This window comes from Dermacentor silvarum, chromosome 4 (genome assembly GCF_013339745.2).
Source record: "Dermacentor silvarum isolate Dsil-2018 chromosome 4, BIME_Dsil_1.4, whole genome shotgun sequence".
NCBI classification, from domain to species: Eukaryota; Metazoa; Arthropoda; class Arachnida; order Ixodida; family Ixodidae; genus Dermacentor; species Dermacentor silvarum.
Window position 1 is genome coordinate 17,574,619 of NC_051157.2, and position 20,596 is coordinate 17,595,214.

Genomic DNA, 20,596 nt, shown 5'->3' on the forward strand with positions numbered 1-20,596 from the left:
ACTGGTATGTGATGCACATGCGAGATGTTTCAAAAAGCGATTTTTGCATGAGAGAACCATGTGTGCGATCATGGCCTAATGGTTAGAGCATTGGGTTGCTGTGCTAAAAGACAGAGGTTTGATCCCATCATTGGTCACACATTTCTTCATAGCATTATGGGTTGACTTCACCCACTTTGGAGGTATCTAACAGAAAACTCGAGGTGTGTTGAGCATACACGATTGTGTCACAGTGTGCACGAAATCGCAAAAGGGTTACAAGGTACAGAAACATCACTTTTATAAATGAGAGTGGTCAAGGTCGCCCATGACTCATGCACGCGCAGCTGTCGAGACATCACAATCATCGCAACATATCTATGCTATCGCATGCTCAGAGAGTTAGTGGGGCTAAGTTGTGGCCTAGTGTTTTTGTTTCAGGGGTGATAGCTGCACACTTATGATGTGTGAAATAGCTAGACCAATGCTGAACAATGCCATGCCAAAGCAATGTTGGAACTAAGTTCAAATGGTTCCTGCTTTGATTAACTCTGTGAGCATAAGCAGGATGTACAAAACAAGACTGATCATGTCAAATATTCACATCAAAGTGACATGCTTTATGTTTCAGTGTAATAGCAAGAAATAATATATACAAAAACAAGAGTTATCAGTCTGCTGAATCACATATTCCATTACACTCATTTTAGATAGCGGTAATGAAAACTGAATTTAGCATTAATAGAAGCTTGCTTCCAAATTGGTAATTTTCTTGTGTCTTCGGTGAGTGAATAATAATACAATGTAGGTAATTGCATCACTTCGATAAAGTATATGGCATTACAGTATGTCTGAGGTCGTTTGTGCCACAGTAAGAGCTATTTAATTGTGATACAAGTGACACAGGGGATAGCTGTAGCAGTACATTTTTCTTCCTGTTTGGTTTTGATGGGGACCATAAAAAATTTGTCAACAAATTTTCATGAACCTAAAAACCATAAAATAGTACAAAAAATATTGAAAGAACTGCCTTTTCAAAGCTTATGGGTAGGAGGCTTTCTTTTTTGCATGAGAGAAATCTCCATCAAAGCAAAAGTTGTTTTGTTGTGACTGCTGCATTGGAGCTCACTGAGTGCACTGCTAAGGGATTTAAATAGTGTGAACTGCAGTGAAGCAGTGGAGAAAACTGTAGCGCAGGTAGAGAAGAAATATGTAAGCAGACACAAGTGGACTTGCCAAGCTCACAATATTTTCCGTACTGTGATTTTTAAAAATATGAAATAACTGCTCATCATGGCCTCTTTTTAACATCCTTTCATTTTCGTTGAAATCATGTGAGAAATCCATGGAGTGATTGCTTTAGTGTTAACTGAAAGGCTTAGTTAAGTCCATCGACAAACTGCATGAACTTGGGCTAACTGGAGTGAATTAAATCTGCCACGGCATGCTGATGCATTTAGAGGCTATGGAATGATTCAAACAAGAAAAGTAATCTGCAGTTGATGTTGATGAAAGCTGACATGAAGATTCCTCCCAAATTCCACGAATCATATGCACTGCTGTAGCTAACACTGAGAACTTATGCTACTCCATTTGGATTTATGACTGGGCTTGTCTGAGGGGGACATTGTGCTTCTGCTGTTCAGTAGCACTGCAAAGGCCACAAGTATTAACTATAACACATTTTTGACATTGTACTCTTCACTGTATTGCTTCCTTAACACTGGGACTGCAAGAATTTAAGGAACACTAAAGGCAAATATTAAGTCAACATGCACTGTTAAAATACTTCAGAAACCTTGCAGCGCTTGTTTCATGCCAAGAAAAGACTTAGTTTAAGAGATAATCATGTCTGAAAGGTCTGCACATCTTTGGCGCAATTCAAATCACCCGCCCCCAAGTGGGGAGTGATGACGCTGCATAAGCCATCACTGATCTTTACTGCTGTCGGTGAGTAAAATGATGCCTGACAGATGGCACTATGTTTTTTTTTGCACGAAACACAAACGCACGGCCATGGAGAAACCGAGGCAAGGCAGAAGGTTGGATTTGCCGCTTCACCTGCTCTTGGTCAAGTCGCATGGACCCTTGAACCCTGTCAAAAAAAAGCAATTGACTCCAATTGGGAAATTTCGAATTGGTACCAATTGGGAAATTTCCAATTGTAAATTAGTACATAACTGGACCAATTAAACCCACTGGAACGTGATCAATTGGTTTTTGTTGGAGTAACCAATTATACTTAATGGGTGACAATTGTTTTGTAACCAATGGGTTGGAATGACCAATTGCACCAGTGGGCAATACCAATACACCATATATACCCCACAAAGCAAACCCAAATAGGATTCCAGCGGTCAGGAACAGGTTTGCTGTAGCCTTAGTACTGGTTGCATATATAGCTATAACTCATTCCAGTTTCCTTGAATGGCTTCATAACCTGAAAGTGTTTCCCAGTTATCATGTTCTATCTAGTTTATTCCTATTGGTATTCCAATTAGACTCAGTTGGGAATGTAAGGTAGACCTAGCTGGTTCAAACTGGCAAGTCCAATTGGACTCAATTAGTTGCATCCCTGACTCAATCATAACCAATTGGAGGTAAGGATTTCCCAATGGGCCTGGTTGACTCCAATTGGCAAGTCCAATCGAACTCAATTTGTTTCACTTTGACTCAATCATAACCAGTTGGAACTAGGGATTTTCCAATCGGTTGCAATTGGGTCCAGTTCATTTCAATTGGCAACTCCAATTGGTTTCTCCTCTGACCTAATCGTAACCGGTTGGAAGTGAGGATTTTCCAATTGGTTCCTATTGGTCCCAGTTGATTCCTATTGGAAAAGCTGATTAGAGTAAATTGTTTTCTTTGACTGGGAAGCATCGCAAAACACCACATGGACGTGGCATTCTCTGCTGCTTGCAGAGTTTTGCGAGCCTGAGTTTTGTGAGTCAGCAAAACCAGCGCAACACTCTGCAATAATGAAACTACTGTAACACGAAAGTGTGGGTGGTGCAGAGTAGAATGAAAACAAAATCGTTCGACCACCTGCATTGTTCTTAAGGGTAACATCAGTGAATTATCTTAGCTAAAAATAGAATATAACTGGACAAGTAGCATTTTCTTCCGTCTTATAATACTATGCAATGATCTTTTTATTATGAGTGGTTGAGTACTATAGTGACAGAATTATTATGAGGAGTACCAACGTTATCAGGCTAGTACCTGAATGTTGCAGGGGAGTCTCAAATTGTGTCCTGCATTTGCCTCAATTTCTCATTTACTAAACCTCTGTCCGCGACTATATTGACGCCTTTGACATTCTAAGCATTAATCTACCCTTTTAGCTTGACTCAATATTTGCCTTTAGTGTCCCTTTAAATTAGGACTAGCACTTGTCTGCTGACCGTTGTTTAATTGCGTCGTCGTGCTCACCCTATATTTTTGACGCTACTAATAGAGTACTGTTGATTCCGTCTCTGTTGCATCGTAGTTTGTTTGACCTGTTGTTTTACATCTGTTGCTTTAAGTCGCCGGGGATGTTGAAATGAATCCAGGTCCCGGCACTGCTGATCTGTCGTGTTCACTTGCTTCCGTTGAGACAGTGCACATAATAGCAGGACAAGATGCTATACTGCGTGAACTTCAGGGCGTAAAAGAAAAACAAGAAGCCACTGACTGTGAAATTAAGCGCTTGAGTGAAAGGGTTAGGACACTGGAGGCGACTTGCGCTTCGCTCGCATCTACTGAAACGGCGTCCACTGCCTTTAATGTTTCTGTTAAAAAACATAACGTCACAGTGCGAAGATACTGAAAACAGAATGCGACGTTCCAATATCCTTTTCTGTGGTATTGAAGATGACGAGAAGGAAGACTGGACGGCGTCTGAATTGAAAATTCAAAATTTCTGTTCCCAAAAACTTGACCGTGCGCTGACTAGTCTGCGATTCGATAGAGTACATAGATTGGGTCGTTTTGTTTCAAATAAGTGTCGGCCTATTACAGCAAAGATGACTTCCTTCAAAGACAAGCAAAACATTCTGGGCGCTGCCCGAAAACTAAAGGGCTCTACATTTTCAATAAGAGAAGGCTTTTCGCTGTCGACACGACAGGCCAGAAAAAAATTACTAGAATTCGTCAGGGCACAAGCTGAACCATTTAAGTTATCGGTCGATAAGCTTCAAATCGGTAGAGCGACATATGTTTTTGACTCGTCAAATAACTCTGTTGTTTTATCTACGCGATAGCTAGGCTGATGGCGGAACACGCGCGTTTGCAAACAACCTTCCAAACCTGCCATCGTTCTTTCACCATCAGTATCATTCACTAACATAAGAAGTATTCTGCCTAAGTTTGATCAGGTCTCCTCATTTCTTGATGACAGCCAATCAGACGTCCTAGCATTGACAGAGACTTGGTTGCATCAATGAATTACTGTTTGATAGAGCCTACACCATTTATTGAAGTGATCGTACACAGAAAAGGGGCGGAGGGGTACTGCTAGCCATTAAGAAAGAAGTCCCATCTCTCAGTATTGACACAAATTCTAATCTAGAAATAATATGGGCTACTTGCAGGGCTCACACTGTTAACCTACTAAGAGGCGTTTGTTATCGTCCACCTGATGCCTGTCAATTGTTCCTAGAAGACTTGCGAAACAGTATCTCTGCCGCAACCAAGAGCTGTCCTACAGATCACTTCTATCTTTTCGGAGATTTTAATTTTCCAAACTTTGACTAGAACGTTTTGTCATCGTCCTGCCATACTTCAACAGAATTCGTTAACCTGTCGTTGGATTTTAACTTTTCGCTGGTGGTAAATGAACCTACACTTGACACTAATATTCTAGATTTAGTGCTAACCACAGTTTCCGATACGATAGGCTCAATTGAGCACTGTGATGGTTTTAGTGACCACAGTCTACTTCAACTCACTATCCTCAAACTGGTACCTAGACATAGGATCTATAGCTAATAAATTCATTTGTAACTACAATAAAGCAGACTATAACAGCATGAACAAGGAATTGGCGGGGTTTTTCCATCAGTATTTTGTACCATCTTTACGTTGCAGTCTGTGGATGAAAACTGGCTGGCTTTCAAGAATAAGATGTAAGATTTAGTTGAGAAATATGTGCGTCTTATTTCCATTTCACATGATAACAAAAATCCTTGGTTCAACTCGTCACTGCGCTGACTATGAAACAAAAAGAAACGGTTTTATACAGCTGCCAAGCGTTCACCCAGCCAATCTTCCTGGGACAAGTACAAGGCATGCCTGAAAGAATATTCTTCAGCTATATGCGCAGCTAAAGACAAGTACTACTCGTGTGACCTTCCCTCCCTTTTACATTCAAACCCAAGAAAGTTTTGGAAAACCATATCGCCTGATAGTACACCGCAACAAATTTGTCTCTTCAATGATAAGAACATTCCTTTAACGGACGAGCAATGCTCATCTGAGGTCAACAATTTTTTTTCATCAGTGTTCACGAAGGAAGATTGTCTCAACGTGCCCTTGGCTCCGGAACTAGATTATCCATATATGAAACCCATAAAAATCTCTGCTGAAGGCATTGCATGTTTATAAATAACCTCAAACTATCTACGTCAGCCGGTATAGATAATCTGAACACTAAAATATTAAAAAATGCCCTACCCCTATCTAATGAAATGTTGTGCTACATGTTCATGCAATCATTGTCGACCAGTCAATCACCTAAAGACTGGAAAGTGGCTAAGCTGATTCCAGTATTCAAAGCAGGAAGCAAAAAAGTACCAGATAACTACCGCACTATTTCCTTAAATTGCATTTCATGTAAGTTGCTGGAACATATTATCGCATCACACATCTACAGCCACCTGGAGTCTAATTATTTCTTTTTCATTAATCAACATGGCTTTAGAAAAAATCTGTCCTTTGATACGCAGTTGCTTGAGTTTACAACCGACTTGCACTTTAACATGGACAATAACTTACAAACTGACAGCATTTTTCTTGATTTTTCCAAAGCTTTTGACCGTGTTGCTCATTGCAGGCTGTTTTCAAAATGAAGTTCCCTTGGACTTGACTCTGCTAGTTTATCTTGGATTTTAAATTTTTTATCATTTCGTCAACAGCTTACAGGTATTAATAACTGTGCTTCTTTTCTGGTTGATGTACCTTCAGGAGTCCCTCAGGGCAGTGTCCTAGGCCCTCTACTTTTCCTAATTTACATAAATGATCTGCCCAATAATGTTTCTTTAAGTATAAGACTATTTGCTGATGATTGTATTGTTTACAGAAAAATAAGTTTTCCAGATGATCACGTTATTCTGAAAAATGACATTAACCTAATAAGTATGTGGTGTAGTAAATGGCAAGTGGTTCTAAATTCGGGCAAATGCAAACTCGTTTCTTTTAGTCGCAAAAAATCCAACTCAGATTTTTCCTACTATATTAACAACTCTGCCATAAATCGTGTTCAATCATACAAGTATCTAGGAATACACCTGACTCAAAACCTTTCATGGTCCCCCCACATTACTGCTATCTGTGCTAAAGCGTCCAAAACGCTTGGCTACACTCGACGCAATCTGCGTAAATCGCCAACTAACATTTGCAAGTTCGTGTACCTAACGTTCATTCGCCCACAGTTGGAATTCGCATCATCGATCTGGTCCCCCCACCAAGATTACTTAATCTCTAACTTAGAACGCGTACAAAACCGGGCTGCCCGGTTCATTTCTGGAAATTATGACCGCAAGTCTAGCATTACAAAAATTAAACTTGAGAATTCACTACACCCTCTTCAAATTCGTCGTTCCGCTTCCCTTTTATGCTTGCTTCATGGATACATTAACCACACCAGACCACCTGTCTTACCCTTGGAAACTCCAATGCGCATGTCTCAACGGCTCCATAATCACGTTAGCATCAAGCGTACCATATTTACATGATTGTAAGTCGACCTATTTTTTTTTTTTAATTTGAAAATCTGAAAGGGGGTCGGAACCAAAACATTGCACCGCCAATAAAAAGGAGAAAAACGAGTTATCACAGGTGCTACAATGTAGTTACAATTTTATGTTTTCTCCACAGCTCTGCCCGTAGCATTCGGCTAATCTGTACATTTTTTCGGAAGGGTTTCTCAATGGTTTTTTTCATAGTTGATAAAAGGGCTGCTGTTCCAATTGCGGTGGCACAAACTCTGCGAATGCTGGTGCTTTTGGGGAGTATCGATAGTTCAGGGAAGCGCCGATGCCGCTCATGTGTTTCTCTTTCTCTATAGCTCTATGTTTTAGTTGACTGCCGGCCATGTGTTACTTATAAAATTTTGTTACGGAATGTGCCTAGGAGTATGTCTTTTTTTGCCTGACACACGTGACATGGGTGGGGGGTCGACTTACTTTGGAGTCGACTCACAATCATGCAAATACGGTACTTTTGTTAAAATGCAAGCGTTTAACTCATCAGCGTTGCTGCGTGCCATTTCACTTTGGAACGATCTTCCTGACGATATCGCCTCCATTACAGATCGTGGAGCATTCCACAGCCGTCTGCATGAACATTTCATGCCTGTGTTCTAACTGTTCAGTACTTGTCGAATACCTTATTTACTTGTTTCGGACATGTTCTCGCCTGTTTTTCTTTTTTCTTGTTGAATTTAATTCTATGTTAAGCATTGTATAACTTGTTTTAATCTATCTATCTGTATTCTCAATTGAAAATAAACATTGTGATTATAATAAGCACTTTTTGTACACACTTTAGCTCATGCTCCTATTTTTCGCGGGTTATGATGCCTTGTAATTCCACGGTCACTTTGCTATTTACCGCACATATGTGTCATATAATTTTTTTCTGTATTTGTCACCATATGTTATGTTATAATTGACCATGTAAAGCCCCCCTTACACTATGCTCTGATGAGGAGCCTGTAAGGTACTGTGAATAAATAAATAAATAAAACACTATATGCAGATTTATTAGTTTTATCTCTATTAAGTTTCTTGCAGCGTGTATTTTTAATGTGCCTGCACAGAGCACTAATACTGCCAGTATTGCACATGTTCCTGGGGCAACTGGAAATTATTTGTAGAATTTGAGCACCTAAGGCGAATTTCATGTGTAAGTTCATGGGAACAACAGGTTGTGCATTGCTGTGCATCGCATTTTCCCTGACACTTACATGTGCACAAGTGCATGTTGTCTTTTAAGCATGTGTGGGGTCTTCTGTCGGTTCTAACTCATTCTAACTTTGTATTCTTAGATCGCAAGACCTACTTCATCAGAGGCCGCAAGCCAACAGCATTCGACAAGGCACAACAGATGGCATCACGACATTCCTGGCCTCACACCATTGGTTTTATAGAAACAGCAAAGACCATTGACACTCGAAAAGTCAGCTGCCCAGCCCACCAACCTGGGGTAAGAGCACATTCCTTGTTTTCCTTCTGTCATTATTTATAGGTACCCGAAAGACCTTCTTAGTGGATGTTTAGTACAGTCAAGTAATAATGCACTACCCTTTCTTAAAATGCTGCCGACCATGGTCGGTGACAGCTTAAGAATTCCGTGGCAAATACGCCACTGTCCAACTGTAAGAGAACTTGTATAGAGACACCAGTCAATTATGTTTACTAAATTCCATGAAATCACAAAGAAGATGAATGTCTTTCAAATTGGCCTCTCTTGTAAACTGTTCTTGAGCGCGGAGGCATAGAGGGCAGATGAGTTTCTTGCATATTGTGCAGCTTTGACTGCTAGGAACACTGGAACAAATGCAGCTTGATGTGCAGTATGTGAGAGCTAATGTTTGCTTCATCTTGGTGAAAGTGTGATCTGGATATGTAGCTAGACAGGACACTAGAGACCCGCATTTCCACCTGTGGGCTAATTTGCAAGGCGGCCACTTCGGTTACTCTGCGTATTGCTTGTCATGTGCTTGTGTATTTCCTCCAACAAGAAGCAGTTGTATACGTATTATGTGTATGAAAATTCACGTTGTTTTTGTCACAGAGGATTTATAGGCTACATTCATCCATCATCCCTCTTGCAAGACTCAATAAAGGTGACAAAGCAAACACTACTAGATCAATGGAACACTAACTAGAAACACAAAGTCGGTTTAGATGGTCGCAGTGTTCTTTCAAAACACTTCATTTTCACTCATATGTCAGAAAGAGGTTGATTACTAACAGATAACAGTGTCCCTATAACCATTGTAGTGCATGCTCTTGTAGCTTTCTGCAAGGTTATTACTGTGCTTTTCACATGAAATGTACTGTACTCCATGAGTGTAATAAGCCAACATTGTATTTTAATCCAAGAGGTTGTAAAATATTATTGTGAATTAGAAAGGAGTCGCTTCAATACTAAGCGAGGACTTATGCGAAAAATTTGCAATTACGACTGCCTGACATGCGAAGGTGTTTAAACGGTTTGAACTTTCGGAAGGCAATTTACTGGGTACAGATTTTCACTGAGGAGCTGAAATGTTTTTTTGCTCGGAAGTTACAATAGTGCAGTTTGCCCTAGTGCGTGTTGTTTCTCCGTGCTTGACTATAAAGATGACAAGTAGACTAAAATAACTCTCGCTCAACATTCAGGAAGTGCAGTTCTTGAAATAAAAGCTATATTAGGTGGTTTCTGGAGGGAATAATTGCTGCTATATAGTCCAAGCAGACTGGAGGACCTATGTGTTTATGTAACTATCTTTAACTCTTTTTCAGGACATTGAGGAAGAAGAAGTTGCTCCCATGCTACCCCCTGTGCACCGCCACAGCAGCCTCTCAACATTGAACAGCAGCCGCAAAGATTCAGGCATTCGGAGCAGGCAGAGCAGCATTCAGGACACAGTCAGTGTGACCTTTTACTCTAAAACACTGAATAGATATTGCTCATTATTAGTATTTTCTTTTTTTTTTTTTTTTGCTCCTTGTGCTTCACGGTTCTGTGTAGAGATGCACAGTGGTGAACAAAATGATGATATTAATGTTTCCTGTGAAAAATTACTTACATTTCTAAGCTATTAGTTGCTGTTGTTTCCTTCAATTATGTCAAACAGGGTGTGCACTGCTGCCGCCAAAGGGGCAGAGTTGGTTAACTTTTTAATTATATCATCGTCAGCCTATATTTATGTACACTGCAGACGAAGGCCTCTCCCTGCGATCTCCAATTATCCCTGTCTTGCGCTAGCTGATTCCAACTTGCGCCTGCAAATTTCCTAACTTCATCACTCCACCTAGTTTTCTGCCGTCTTCGACTGCGCTTCCCTTCTCTTGTTATCCATTCTGTAACTCTAATGGTCCACCGGTTATCCATCCTACGCATTACATGGCCTGCCCAGCTCCACTCTTTCCGCTTAATGTCAACTAGAATATCGGCTATCCCCGTTTGTTCTCCGATCCACACCGCTCTCTCCCTGTCTCTTAACGTTAGGCCTAACATTTTTCGTTCCATCACTCTTTTTGTGGTCCTTAACGTGTTCTCGAGCTTCTTTGTTAACCTCTAAGTTTCTGCCCCATATGTTAGCACTAGTAAAATGCAATGATTACACACTTGTCTTTTCAACGACAGTGGTAATCTCCCAGTCAGGATTTGGTAATGCCTGCCGTATGTGCTCCAGCCCAATTTTATTCTTCTATAATTTTCTTTCTCATAATCTCCGTTTTCCACTTTGTTGATTTCATATGAGGCAGTGCATTGTTGCCCGTGTTTCTGAGTTTGTGTGCAAGTGGATGTGTCCACGTTTTTTTTTCTCCTCTCCTTTGATCTCATTAATATATTAAACTTGTAGCATCATGCCGAGCCTTACTCTTGGCTAACCTCTTCAGTTATTGTTCAAATTTCTCTCACCAGTGCGCACATATTTTCACATGCTGGTTAATGTATACGGTGGCCTTATTATATGATATTGGAGTCCACAAGATGTGTGCATGACGGGTGGGCTATGTGGTGCGAATAGCATAGCGTGGCAGTGAGTGTTCAAGAGGCTATTGCCCGAGGCTAGTGGTCTGGCATAACACAGTGCCAATTTTCTGACCAGTTTAGCTGAGAGGACCCAAGGTGCAAAATATCACATCTTTTTGTTCACTGTAGGTTCTTAATTTGTTGATCTTTCTCTTTAGATACACAGTGTTCTGCAGAGCAAGTATTAAGTGTGGGCAATGCACATGGCTTACTTTAATAGGGTCACAAAGTCAGCAAGAATGAGATTAAGGCGTGTGCACCACAGTTGGAGTGTATGAATCTGGCATTTGAGTTTCACGACGATGGTGATGGTGTGGAATGTATAACAAGCATAGGGTTTCCTACAAAAATTACTAGAGTGAACTCTGGTGCCGGTGTCTGTGGGATCAGTCAGCATGGGAATTATTGGCCGTGCACGGCCTAAGCTTCACTCTTCAGGGTTCATATGGCTTTGTGATTTTGCAGATTGATCATTTTCAACGACATATTGCATTGTAGATGCAACAATTCGCAATGATTACGAATGTGAGCAGAGGCTAATTGTCTTGCTTTCTTTAGAAAACTATATCAGTTTTGAAATTTTCAAAAGATAAAGTGTATTAAATATTGGCACAAGAATTTTTGAAACCACACGCACGAAGACTAGACAAATCCATGTTCTAGCCATCATTTCCACGGATGGCGCTCTTTGGCTTTAGATGCCCTTGCACCAATAAAATTTAATAATAATAATCACTTTCATTTCCATGACAGCTGAACGATTGCTACACCGGAGTTTCCTCTGGTAATTCTTGTAGGAAACTGTGGTAACAAGAGCACAGGGAATGTGGTCAAGCATGTGCAAGCTAGCACCTGTGCAAGCTATTTCGCATTCCACACAGCAGGCTGTGATATTAACAAGCAAGCTTACAATGGTTTACGAACACCTACCCATTCTAGCAAGGCACATTTACAGGTCTTGTCAGCACTGTGCATTTTTACGATCCTAAAAAGTTACACAGTTTACGTTCTGCACTTACATTCTTCACAACTTTTATTTCTATCGTGCCGTCTCTATACCTGTGGATGTAGTCATATATTGACAATAGAGTTCATGTTTAATATGACTCATCTTGAAAAGTAGGTTTTTAACATTGCACATTCTTACTTATATGAATTCAATATTTTATCTGGGCCAGTGCCTTCCCTTCAAATCGCAACATGTTTGCTGGCATGGGAATGCTTGCATTCTAACATTGGTCATTTTGTGCTTTTGGTAACTTTGCGTTTCTTTATATTATTTTTCAGAAAAGTGGATTGTTATTTGTGCTATATGACAGAAGGAATTTAAGCACATACATCAGACCCCATTTAGTTGAACTCGAAGGGACTGCGAAAATTTTTTCATTTTAACGGAAGTGATCCACATACTTAAAATCTATTACTGGGGCACCACCATACCGACAAAAAAAAAAAAAAGCCACAGGGCAGACATAGGAGGAGTCATTTCTTGATTTGCATGATACAGTGCATTGTTTTATGCACTCTTACTGAAACTATTGGAGTAATTGTCACAAGCCAACGCTGTGTAAGTCTATACACTGTCACTAAAACCAACATTTCACCTAGTTTGCTCACAATTCCTTCAGTGCCCTGATGTTGAAAAAATGCACCAAATTATTTAAGGCATTATCAACTGCATCATGCGGGAACACAGCTGGTTATTGTGGCTCCTAGGAAGTGGGCTCACCATAATTATTAGCCTGCAGAGGCACCTCGAGCACCTCTTCAATCATTGTTCTTATGGCTAATAAATGCCGGTAATTGGAAAAGTGTTTCATTCTCCAATTTTTTTGTATGTCGGCATCACTGTGCCATCTTGGAGCCGCTTAGACTATGGGCACCGTGTTGCAGTTAATATTTAACACGACTGTATTCTTTAAATACCTCTTCTTTTGCTATCACATGTGCAGTATTTATCATTAATACACCTCTGCAGTTATAAAAACTTTAACTTTTTATTAGCATTATATTGCTGCACTTGTACTTCATCCTCCTGTCTAGACAGCTGGCGCAGGTAATGGTAGCAAAAGGATGAAACACATTTTTGATAAAGCAGATGCTGTAAATGTAGCCTTGAGGAGAAAGAAAACCTATGAATAGACAAATATATTTAGCCGCATCTGTAATGGGGCTGAAAAAGTACCTTTATGTTATTAATACTAGTTGTTTCCCTTTTATCTGGACCACTCTCATAGCTTGACTTTTCTTGCCTCACGCTTTATGCTATGATTCCCCAGACAGACAAGCACAAGCTTGCCCAAGAACGAGTTTTTCAGACATCATCATCATCACCATCAGCCAATTTTTTATGTCCACTGCAGGACGAAGGTCTCTCCCAGCGAGCTCCAGTTACACCTGTCTTGCACTAGCTGATACCAACTTGCGCCTACAAATTTCCTAATTTCATCACCCCACCTAGATTTCTGACGTCCTCGACTGCGCTTCCCTTGGCACCCATTCTGTAACTCTAATGGTCCACCGGTTATCCATCCTACGCATTACATGGCCTGCTCAGCTCCACTTTTTCCGCTTAATGTCAACTAGAATATCGGCTATCTCCGTTTGTTCTCTGATCCACACCGCTCTCTCCCTGTCTCTTAACGTTAGGCCTAACATTTTTCATTCCATCGCTCTTTTTGTGGTTCTTAACGTGTTCTCGAGCTTCTTTGTTAACCTCCAATTTTCTGCCCCACATGTTAGCACCAGTAGAATGCAATGATTGTATACTTTTCTCTTCAGCAACAGTGGTAAGTGGTAAGCATATTAGACATATATAGTCAGTTATACTGGAATATCTAATGACTGCTGAATGGCAAACAATTTCATAGAGATATAAATGGCCTTATGTGTGTGCACACTTTGAATTAGTGATAGTTCTTTAATTGGACGAGAAGAGGTTTGCTTTCTGTGCAGATTTGCACAAATATTAGATCGCTGTTTTGTCTTGGATTGCACTGTTTCTCCATTGATTAATAATTTCAATCTCAATCTGTTCATGCAAAAGCTTGTGGCTCTGAAGAACACGCAATTGTAATAGTAATTACACCTAATGGAGACAGCTTCACACCCACTACAGCATGGTAATGGTGGGCACTGTTTGCATAATTATTACTGTATAGGCAGTGTAATAGCTGCACTTGTTGAAACCATTTAATGTCCTAACACTATTGTAGACCCCATAATTATGTCCTCCAAGTATCTAAACATTTAAGAGCTGTATTAAACTTCTCGTAAACATGGAGATTACACTTATGTGGACTGCACTTCTTGCAGGAGGTGCAGAATGACTTTAATCCAATAAGAATATTAGGCCTTCTGTTTCCTTACCGTTTTATACATCTAGAGAGAAAATATGTTATGAAAAGTGCTTGAGGATTCTTTCTCACAGTGCATGAGCTCTTGGTGCATCGACACACCTCTGTCTGTTGCTTGATGCACTGAACACAGTGATATTTCAACTTATTCCAGTTTTAATTGGCAGATTGGTAGCATTATTCAATGTTTTGTATTTTCTTTTCAAGCTTTTTCTAAGTATGCTTGGCATTCACTTGAAAAAAAAAATTATGAAGAGAGTGAAAGTAATGAATAATCTATTTGCATACTAATTCTTACCTTGCTAGTTAAAGAGCTTTTTAAATAGCGGCTCTACCAACTTAAGGCAACAAATTGTAACCCCCATACCACCCTGCCCACTGCAGACATAAGCCTCCTCAAAAATAAGAGAAAGTGAAATTTTACCCATGTATAAGCTACATCCATAATTATTACGAGGCAAGACGAACCATTGTAATGTGAAGGCAGAAAAATTGTTGAGCCATAGCCATATTTATGTGTTGGTGCAATTTTGTGGCTTGCCGATGCTGCCAGCTCCAGGTTCATGTGAGCCTATACAGCGCGCACATGGTGGTGCTTATTTCGTAGGGACAAGCGTGTTAACTTTTGCGAAGAAACTTGAGGCTGAAGATATATATACATACATAAGTGATTCGTCATAAAGTAGCCGCACCCTTGCTTCTTATGCAAAAGCTAGAAAAGGAGCAAGAGCTGCGTGTGTTAGGGGATTTTATATGGTATTGCTATTGGTGTTGTTATTGTATTTATGTTAAAGAATTGTCTCTGATTGCATGACATTTCTGGTGACACCAGAACCTGCGTTCTGCAGTGCATGGTTGAAATGGGAAAGTGCCTTGATGGATGCAATTTGGCGGGCATGTGTATTGTTGTGCCAGCACTTCATGCTGTTTTACCAGTGTGCAGCATGTCTGCCCGCTTAACCTTTTGCTGTTTTTGCTCGTACAGATGCCGCGGCAAGCTAAGGCGCTACGCTTTAATAACAATGTTCCTGTGTTTGTCAGCATGTGGCAGGTGAACATCGTAAAGGTATACCCTTGTGCCATGTCAACATTCTTGTGCATATATATTTTTTCTTTATTTGCACAAAGCACAGCACACGAGGGCATGCGATGTTCTTGCATAAAGGGGAACTGGCGACTCCTGAGGGACAGCGAATAAGAAGAGCTTGCAGAAATAAATGCATCTGAGCTTCGTGATGCTTGTAGGCCTTTGGTATATGTGCCTGTTGAATGCCATCTACATAAACCTGCCTGCAAAAAATATCACCAGGACACCTGCAGCAGACAAAGACACAACCATGTCACTTTAAATATGAAGCCTGGCATAAAAAAAAACTTCACATTTTAAAGCAGCTGCTTGGAAAAGACGCCATTGTGGGTGGAGTTAGCGGCAGTTTCAGCAGTTGCACAACAGTTTTGTGTTGTAGCTGCCTGTAATTACAAGTTTTCTGTGAACTGCTATGTATTAACAACCTGTGAAATCGAGTGGAGGGCAAAGCAAAAGGCAAAAACAGCTCGATGCACAGCTCTGCCTCTTATCCAATTTGGCATAGGTTTGCATAGATGGCATAGATGCGTGTGTTTATAGCAGTTGGGGTGAACATAACAAGTTCAGCAAGTAGCATGAACATGATATGGTGCAGTTCAGAACAGAAAATATGCATATAATCTTTCCTTAAATTTGACTAATATGCAGAGTTTACATCACATTTTCTAAGAACTTAGAGTTTACATCACTGTAACTGATCCAGTGTGCAGTTCTTGTACTTTGCGAGCCAGTACAACACAGTTGCCCTTTGTCGAGAGAGTGCATGCCCTTTTTGCATGATTTTTGCACATAAAGAGCAGTGTGCACTTTTGCACAGCACCTTTGATTCTGGTGTTAAAATGTGCTGCCGATCCTTGCAAAGCTCTTGTGTGAACCTTTCATTTCTGTCAGAGTTCGATGCACTTAAGGATGTCGATATTGTTGCCATAACTTTGCATGCATACATTTGATTCTGCAATCCAATTCTGGCCTTTGCATTTTTCACTGTGCATTTCTCATGGTTCTCAAAACTGCTTATGCCAACTGCATGGGCATATGCAACCTGCATGTGACATGTACATAACTTACGGTTCTACCACACTGATTGCATGCAGTTGAAATGCATTGATTATCTCATTCAGGGGAAAAAAAAATTGATGTGGGCAGTGCGCTATACTGTGGTGTCCATATGCCAATTCATTAATGTAAGTTACCGTATTTTAACAAATACAACAAAATTTTTTTTTTTGTAACCAACACTTGAACATTCCTTGCCACCCTTTATCTTTTCTGTGAGGGCTCTCACGTACCAGCCAGCCATTCTGTCCAGTTGTAATTTGAAACAAGCATACTTGAGGGAAAGCTAACACTGCAGTTCAACCACCATAGGAATGATGGGATGCACAGGCTTCAGATTGGCAGCTGTTGTCTTTGCTTGCTGTTACAGATTCAGTTCTCTGACTCTACGAGTTCTTTTTTCCTCTGGCAGACTTCTCTGATTTTCTTGTAGCTTGGTAACATTGTGCTTTTGTTGCGAAGTTGTGCATAATTTTACGTGCATTTTGATTCCATGTTTTCTTTCCATCAAGCAGTGATTTCATACAGGTGTGGTGGTGCTGCCATGAGTAGTGAGCATTGGTTTATTGAGCAGACGATCAGAGCCTATGAGGAAGAATTTCCAACTGTGCAGTGGTTCACAATATATGTAGAACATTTGTAGTGATAAATTTTGTATGGAAACTATAACATAGAATGTTAGGAATTACATTTGGCATTCTCGTCGTCGAAGAGGTAATTAGCGCAGCTGTAGTTACTTGCATGCTTAGCCATCTGCTGGGCGAAAATTATGCTTTTAATTCCCATCATTCCTATGCTGATTGATAGACCACTGAAGAAATGTGCAGTAAACACTAATGCCAGATTTACTCAGGTTTACCTCTCAAGTAAGTTTTGAAAATTGCTAAGTTGTGGAGACTCCATGCAAAGCACCTTATTTATGTAGGAAAGCCAACTCTAGGCCTTGCACAGTATTCTGCATGTGAACTTCCCTGCGTAGCTAGAATGATAACTGGTGCGATGCTGTGCAACAGCAGTAACTGGGCAAGATTGGCAATGGGCCTGGCTCTCTTCTTAAACTTTTCTTAAGTGACACTACTCATAGCTAGGCAGTGATGAAAAAATGAGTACATATGATAAATAACATAATTGAATGATTCATAACTACCCTTTGCAAATGCACTAGTGTAGGTAATTTTTTATTTTTTATTCCTCTGGTTGTGGTGGCTGCACACAGTGTCAGGTTGCATTATCTTAACCATGCCTATTTGTATTCTTTAAAAAATTTATAAAATAGGCCCCGGCATTATTTTTTGGGCCACATTATATTTGTACAAATACAGTAACAGAGGCAGCTTCAAACTCTGGTGTTACGTTTGTCATGCACTTTTGCTCAACAGTGCTCGTGCACTAACCCAATGCACTTGTGTTGGGCACATAACCAGAAGCTTGGGATGGATCTATTGAACTGCGCAGTCATAACATGCGATGAAAAGTAATTGAAGGAATAAGCTTTCCACTTCGATAATTTTATTGTGCTGTATTCCAAGCTCACTGGTGATTGGTGAAGCTAGGAATGATGTGTGCCCCTCCCATGATTGCACCACTTCTTACCACTTGTTCGGTTCATACTCTTGGTGATGAATGAAACATGATCATGCAAGCACATGAGCTTCATTATGTATTTCACACACATGTTTATCATCTTTATGTGTTAATGAATAAGTGAAAAGTGAGGATGCGTGTCTTGCCTCTACTGGGGCATGGACAGACACTACACTGCAGCAGTAAGGCAACACTGGAGCTGTATTGTGATCACTTTCACTGGCACATTTACTTTCGAGTGTTCTACATCTGGTGCGATAAAGGGAAATTGTCCACATTTCTGCTGTCCACTTTTTGAAATTCTTCATAGAAGCTGCCTACTGTTGTATAAATATGGGTTCTGGGTATACATGACTCTTCTGTCCAAGTTGCTGGCTAGCTTGCGCTCGAATTACATATACTGTATTGTATCAAAGTGTCTGAGTTCCCTAGCTCTATGCTAGTTCGGATCCATTCAATTATAAATAAAGATATGAGCATATTACACACCAAAACAATCGGTCAATATGAAAATAACAGAAATCCAAGTAACACACTCTTATAAACCAGTAGCGCACCCAGGATCTCTGCCAGGGGGGGTGTTGGCAGTTTGCCAATACCATCTAAATAGCACTAATTTCAATTTCTTCACGGGAAATTGTCAAAAAAATGAGCTTTTTGCGCAAGTTTGTGAGTGTGCAGACGATTGCACGTCTTGCATTGTAGTTGCAGTACTCAAAGGCGCAAGGAAAGACAAAGGGACAAGGGACAAGGGGACAAAATGGGGGGTTGACTCGGCCTCAGGGGGGGTTACAACCCCCCCTTACAACCCCCTCACCCCCCCGTCGGTGCGCCACTGATATAAACTATATGATGCACTGCACACAAAGCCAATATAGCTAGCAAGTGAAACTGACAATAAATGAGGTTTCAGTGTAGTTAACAATTGAACTTAACGACGACATAAGGTTTATAATATAGTTTCTGTTCATTACGAAATACGAGGTGTGTTCAAAAAGAAACCGAACTTTTGCTATAACACCTTTACTGCTTATGGTACAACATTTTAAGTGCTGTCCCCTTCAAAGTAGTCCCCTCTACTGGCAATGCACTCTTCCCATCTTCTCTTCCATTTTTGGAAAGCCTCCTGGAATGCGCTTTCTTGAATGACCAGCAGGTATCTTCTGGCATTGTCCTGGATCTCCTCTACGGTGTGGAAACGACGTCCTTTCAAGGTGGTTTTCAGCTTGGGGAATAGAAAAAAGTCTGCTGGGGCTAGGTCCGGAGATTATGGTGGGTGGGGCACAACAGGAGTGTGGTGTTTCACTAAGTAGCTGTGGACAAGGAGCGACGCGTGAGCCGCGGCATTGCCATTATGCAACATCCAAGCCTGATTTTCCCACAATTCAGGCCTCTTACTGCGCACAGAATCTCTCAGCACGTTGTTCGTTCAACAACGTGCTAGGATTCCCTGGTAAACTTCTTTGTTCACCGTCTGGCCATGTGGCACAAATTCCTGATGGACAATGCCTTTGCAGTCAAAAAACACAACCAACATCACCTTCATTTTTGATTGACTCATGCGTGCTTTTTTTGGACGAGGAGTACCTTTGGTCACCCACTGCGATGACTGCACTTTCATTTCAACATCATAGCCATAAACCCATGTCTCATCGCCTGTTATGATGTTCTTAAGAAAGTTTTCATCGTCATTGGCAGCGGCCAGCAGTTCCTGGCTGATTTCAACATGGGTCTGATTCTGTTTGTCAGTCAACAAACACGGCACGAATTTTGCACTGACACGACGCATCCCAAGTTTGTCACTCAAAATTTCATGACATGATCCTACGCTGATACCCACTTCGTCAGCGACTTCTCGAACAGTCAAACGATGATTTCCACGAATCACAGTTCGAACTCTCTGGACGTGGTCATCATCTGTGGATGTGGAAGGTCGTCCAGGCTTGGGATCGTCACCGACCGACATTCTTCCGTCTTCAAAACGCTTGAACTAATCCTAGCACTGCGTGCGACTCATACAGTCCTCCCCATATGCTTGGTCAAGCAACTGAAATGTCTCTGTGAAAGTTTTCCCAAGTTTGTAGCAGAACTTCACACACACACACACACGCTGTTCTTCCAATTCCTTCACTGTCACTTTGGCACCAATCCGAAGAACAGCTTGTTCATGTGCTCACTTCAGCGGCTGTAACTCGCCAACTAACGGTCAGAGCAAAACGTCAGAGAGTTTGTTGTCTAAACCTGCTGCTTCATGCGCTCAATAGCCACAGCACGCTCCCTCTGCTGGTTGGCGCGCTATTTCAAAAGTTCGGTTTCTTTTTGAACACACATCGTTTAGTTATCGTCTCAAAAATTGAGTTTTTTTTGTAACTTTCAGATGTTCAAGCATGAGTTGGTTAAATATTAGCCTAGAAGTATCATTTTAAGGCTAAATGGAAGTTATTGCAATGTTTAATTTCTACAAGAAGGCTATGCCAGACAGCGACTACATTATTTGTAATTATCCTTTTACTGTAGCTGTTTCACCTTCGTTGAATGAGGTAGTTGCCTTTTATTTTGTTACTGCTTTCATATCCGGCATACT

At 40.7% G+C, this 20,596-nt stretch overlaps 1 protein-coding gene across 4 annotated transcripts in view; it reads left to right on the top strand.

Moving 5' to 3' along the window:
• Positions 1-20,596, top strand: part of LOC119449545 (adenylate cyclase type 9) — a 122,961-nt gene that overhangs the window by 88,956 nt on the left and 13,409 nt on the right. For 3 of the 4 annotated variants that reach the window (XM_037712734.2, XM_037712733.2, XM_037712735.2), the window contains exons 4-6: positions 8,228-8,385; positions 9,690-9,815; positions 15,271-15,351. In XM_037712734.2, coding sequence (XP_037568662.1) covers positions 8,228-8,385; positions 9,690-9,815; positions 15,271-15,351 — 365 coding nt within the window. The remainder of the gene's footprint in view (positions 1-8,227; positions 8,386-9,689; positions 9,816-15,270; positions 15,352-20,596) is intronic. The other variant, XM_049665293.1, reaches the window with a different exon arrangement.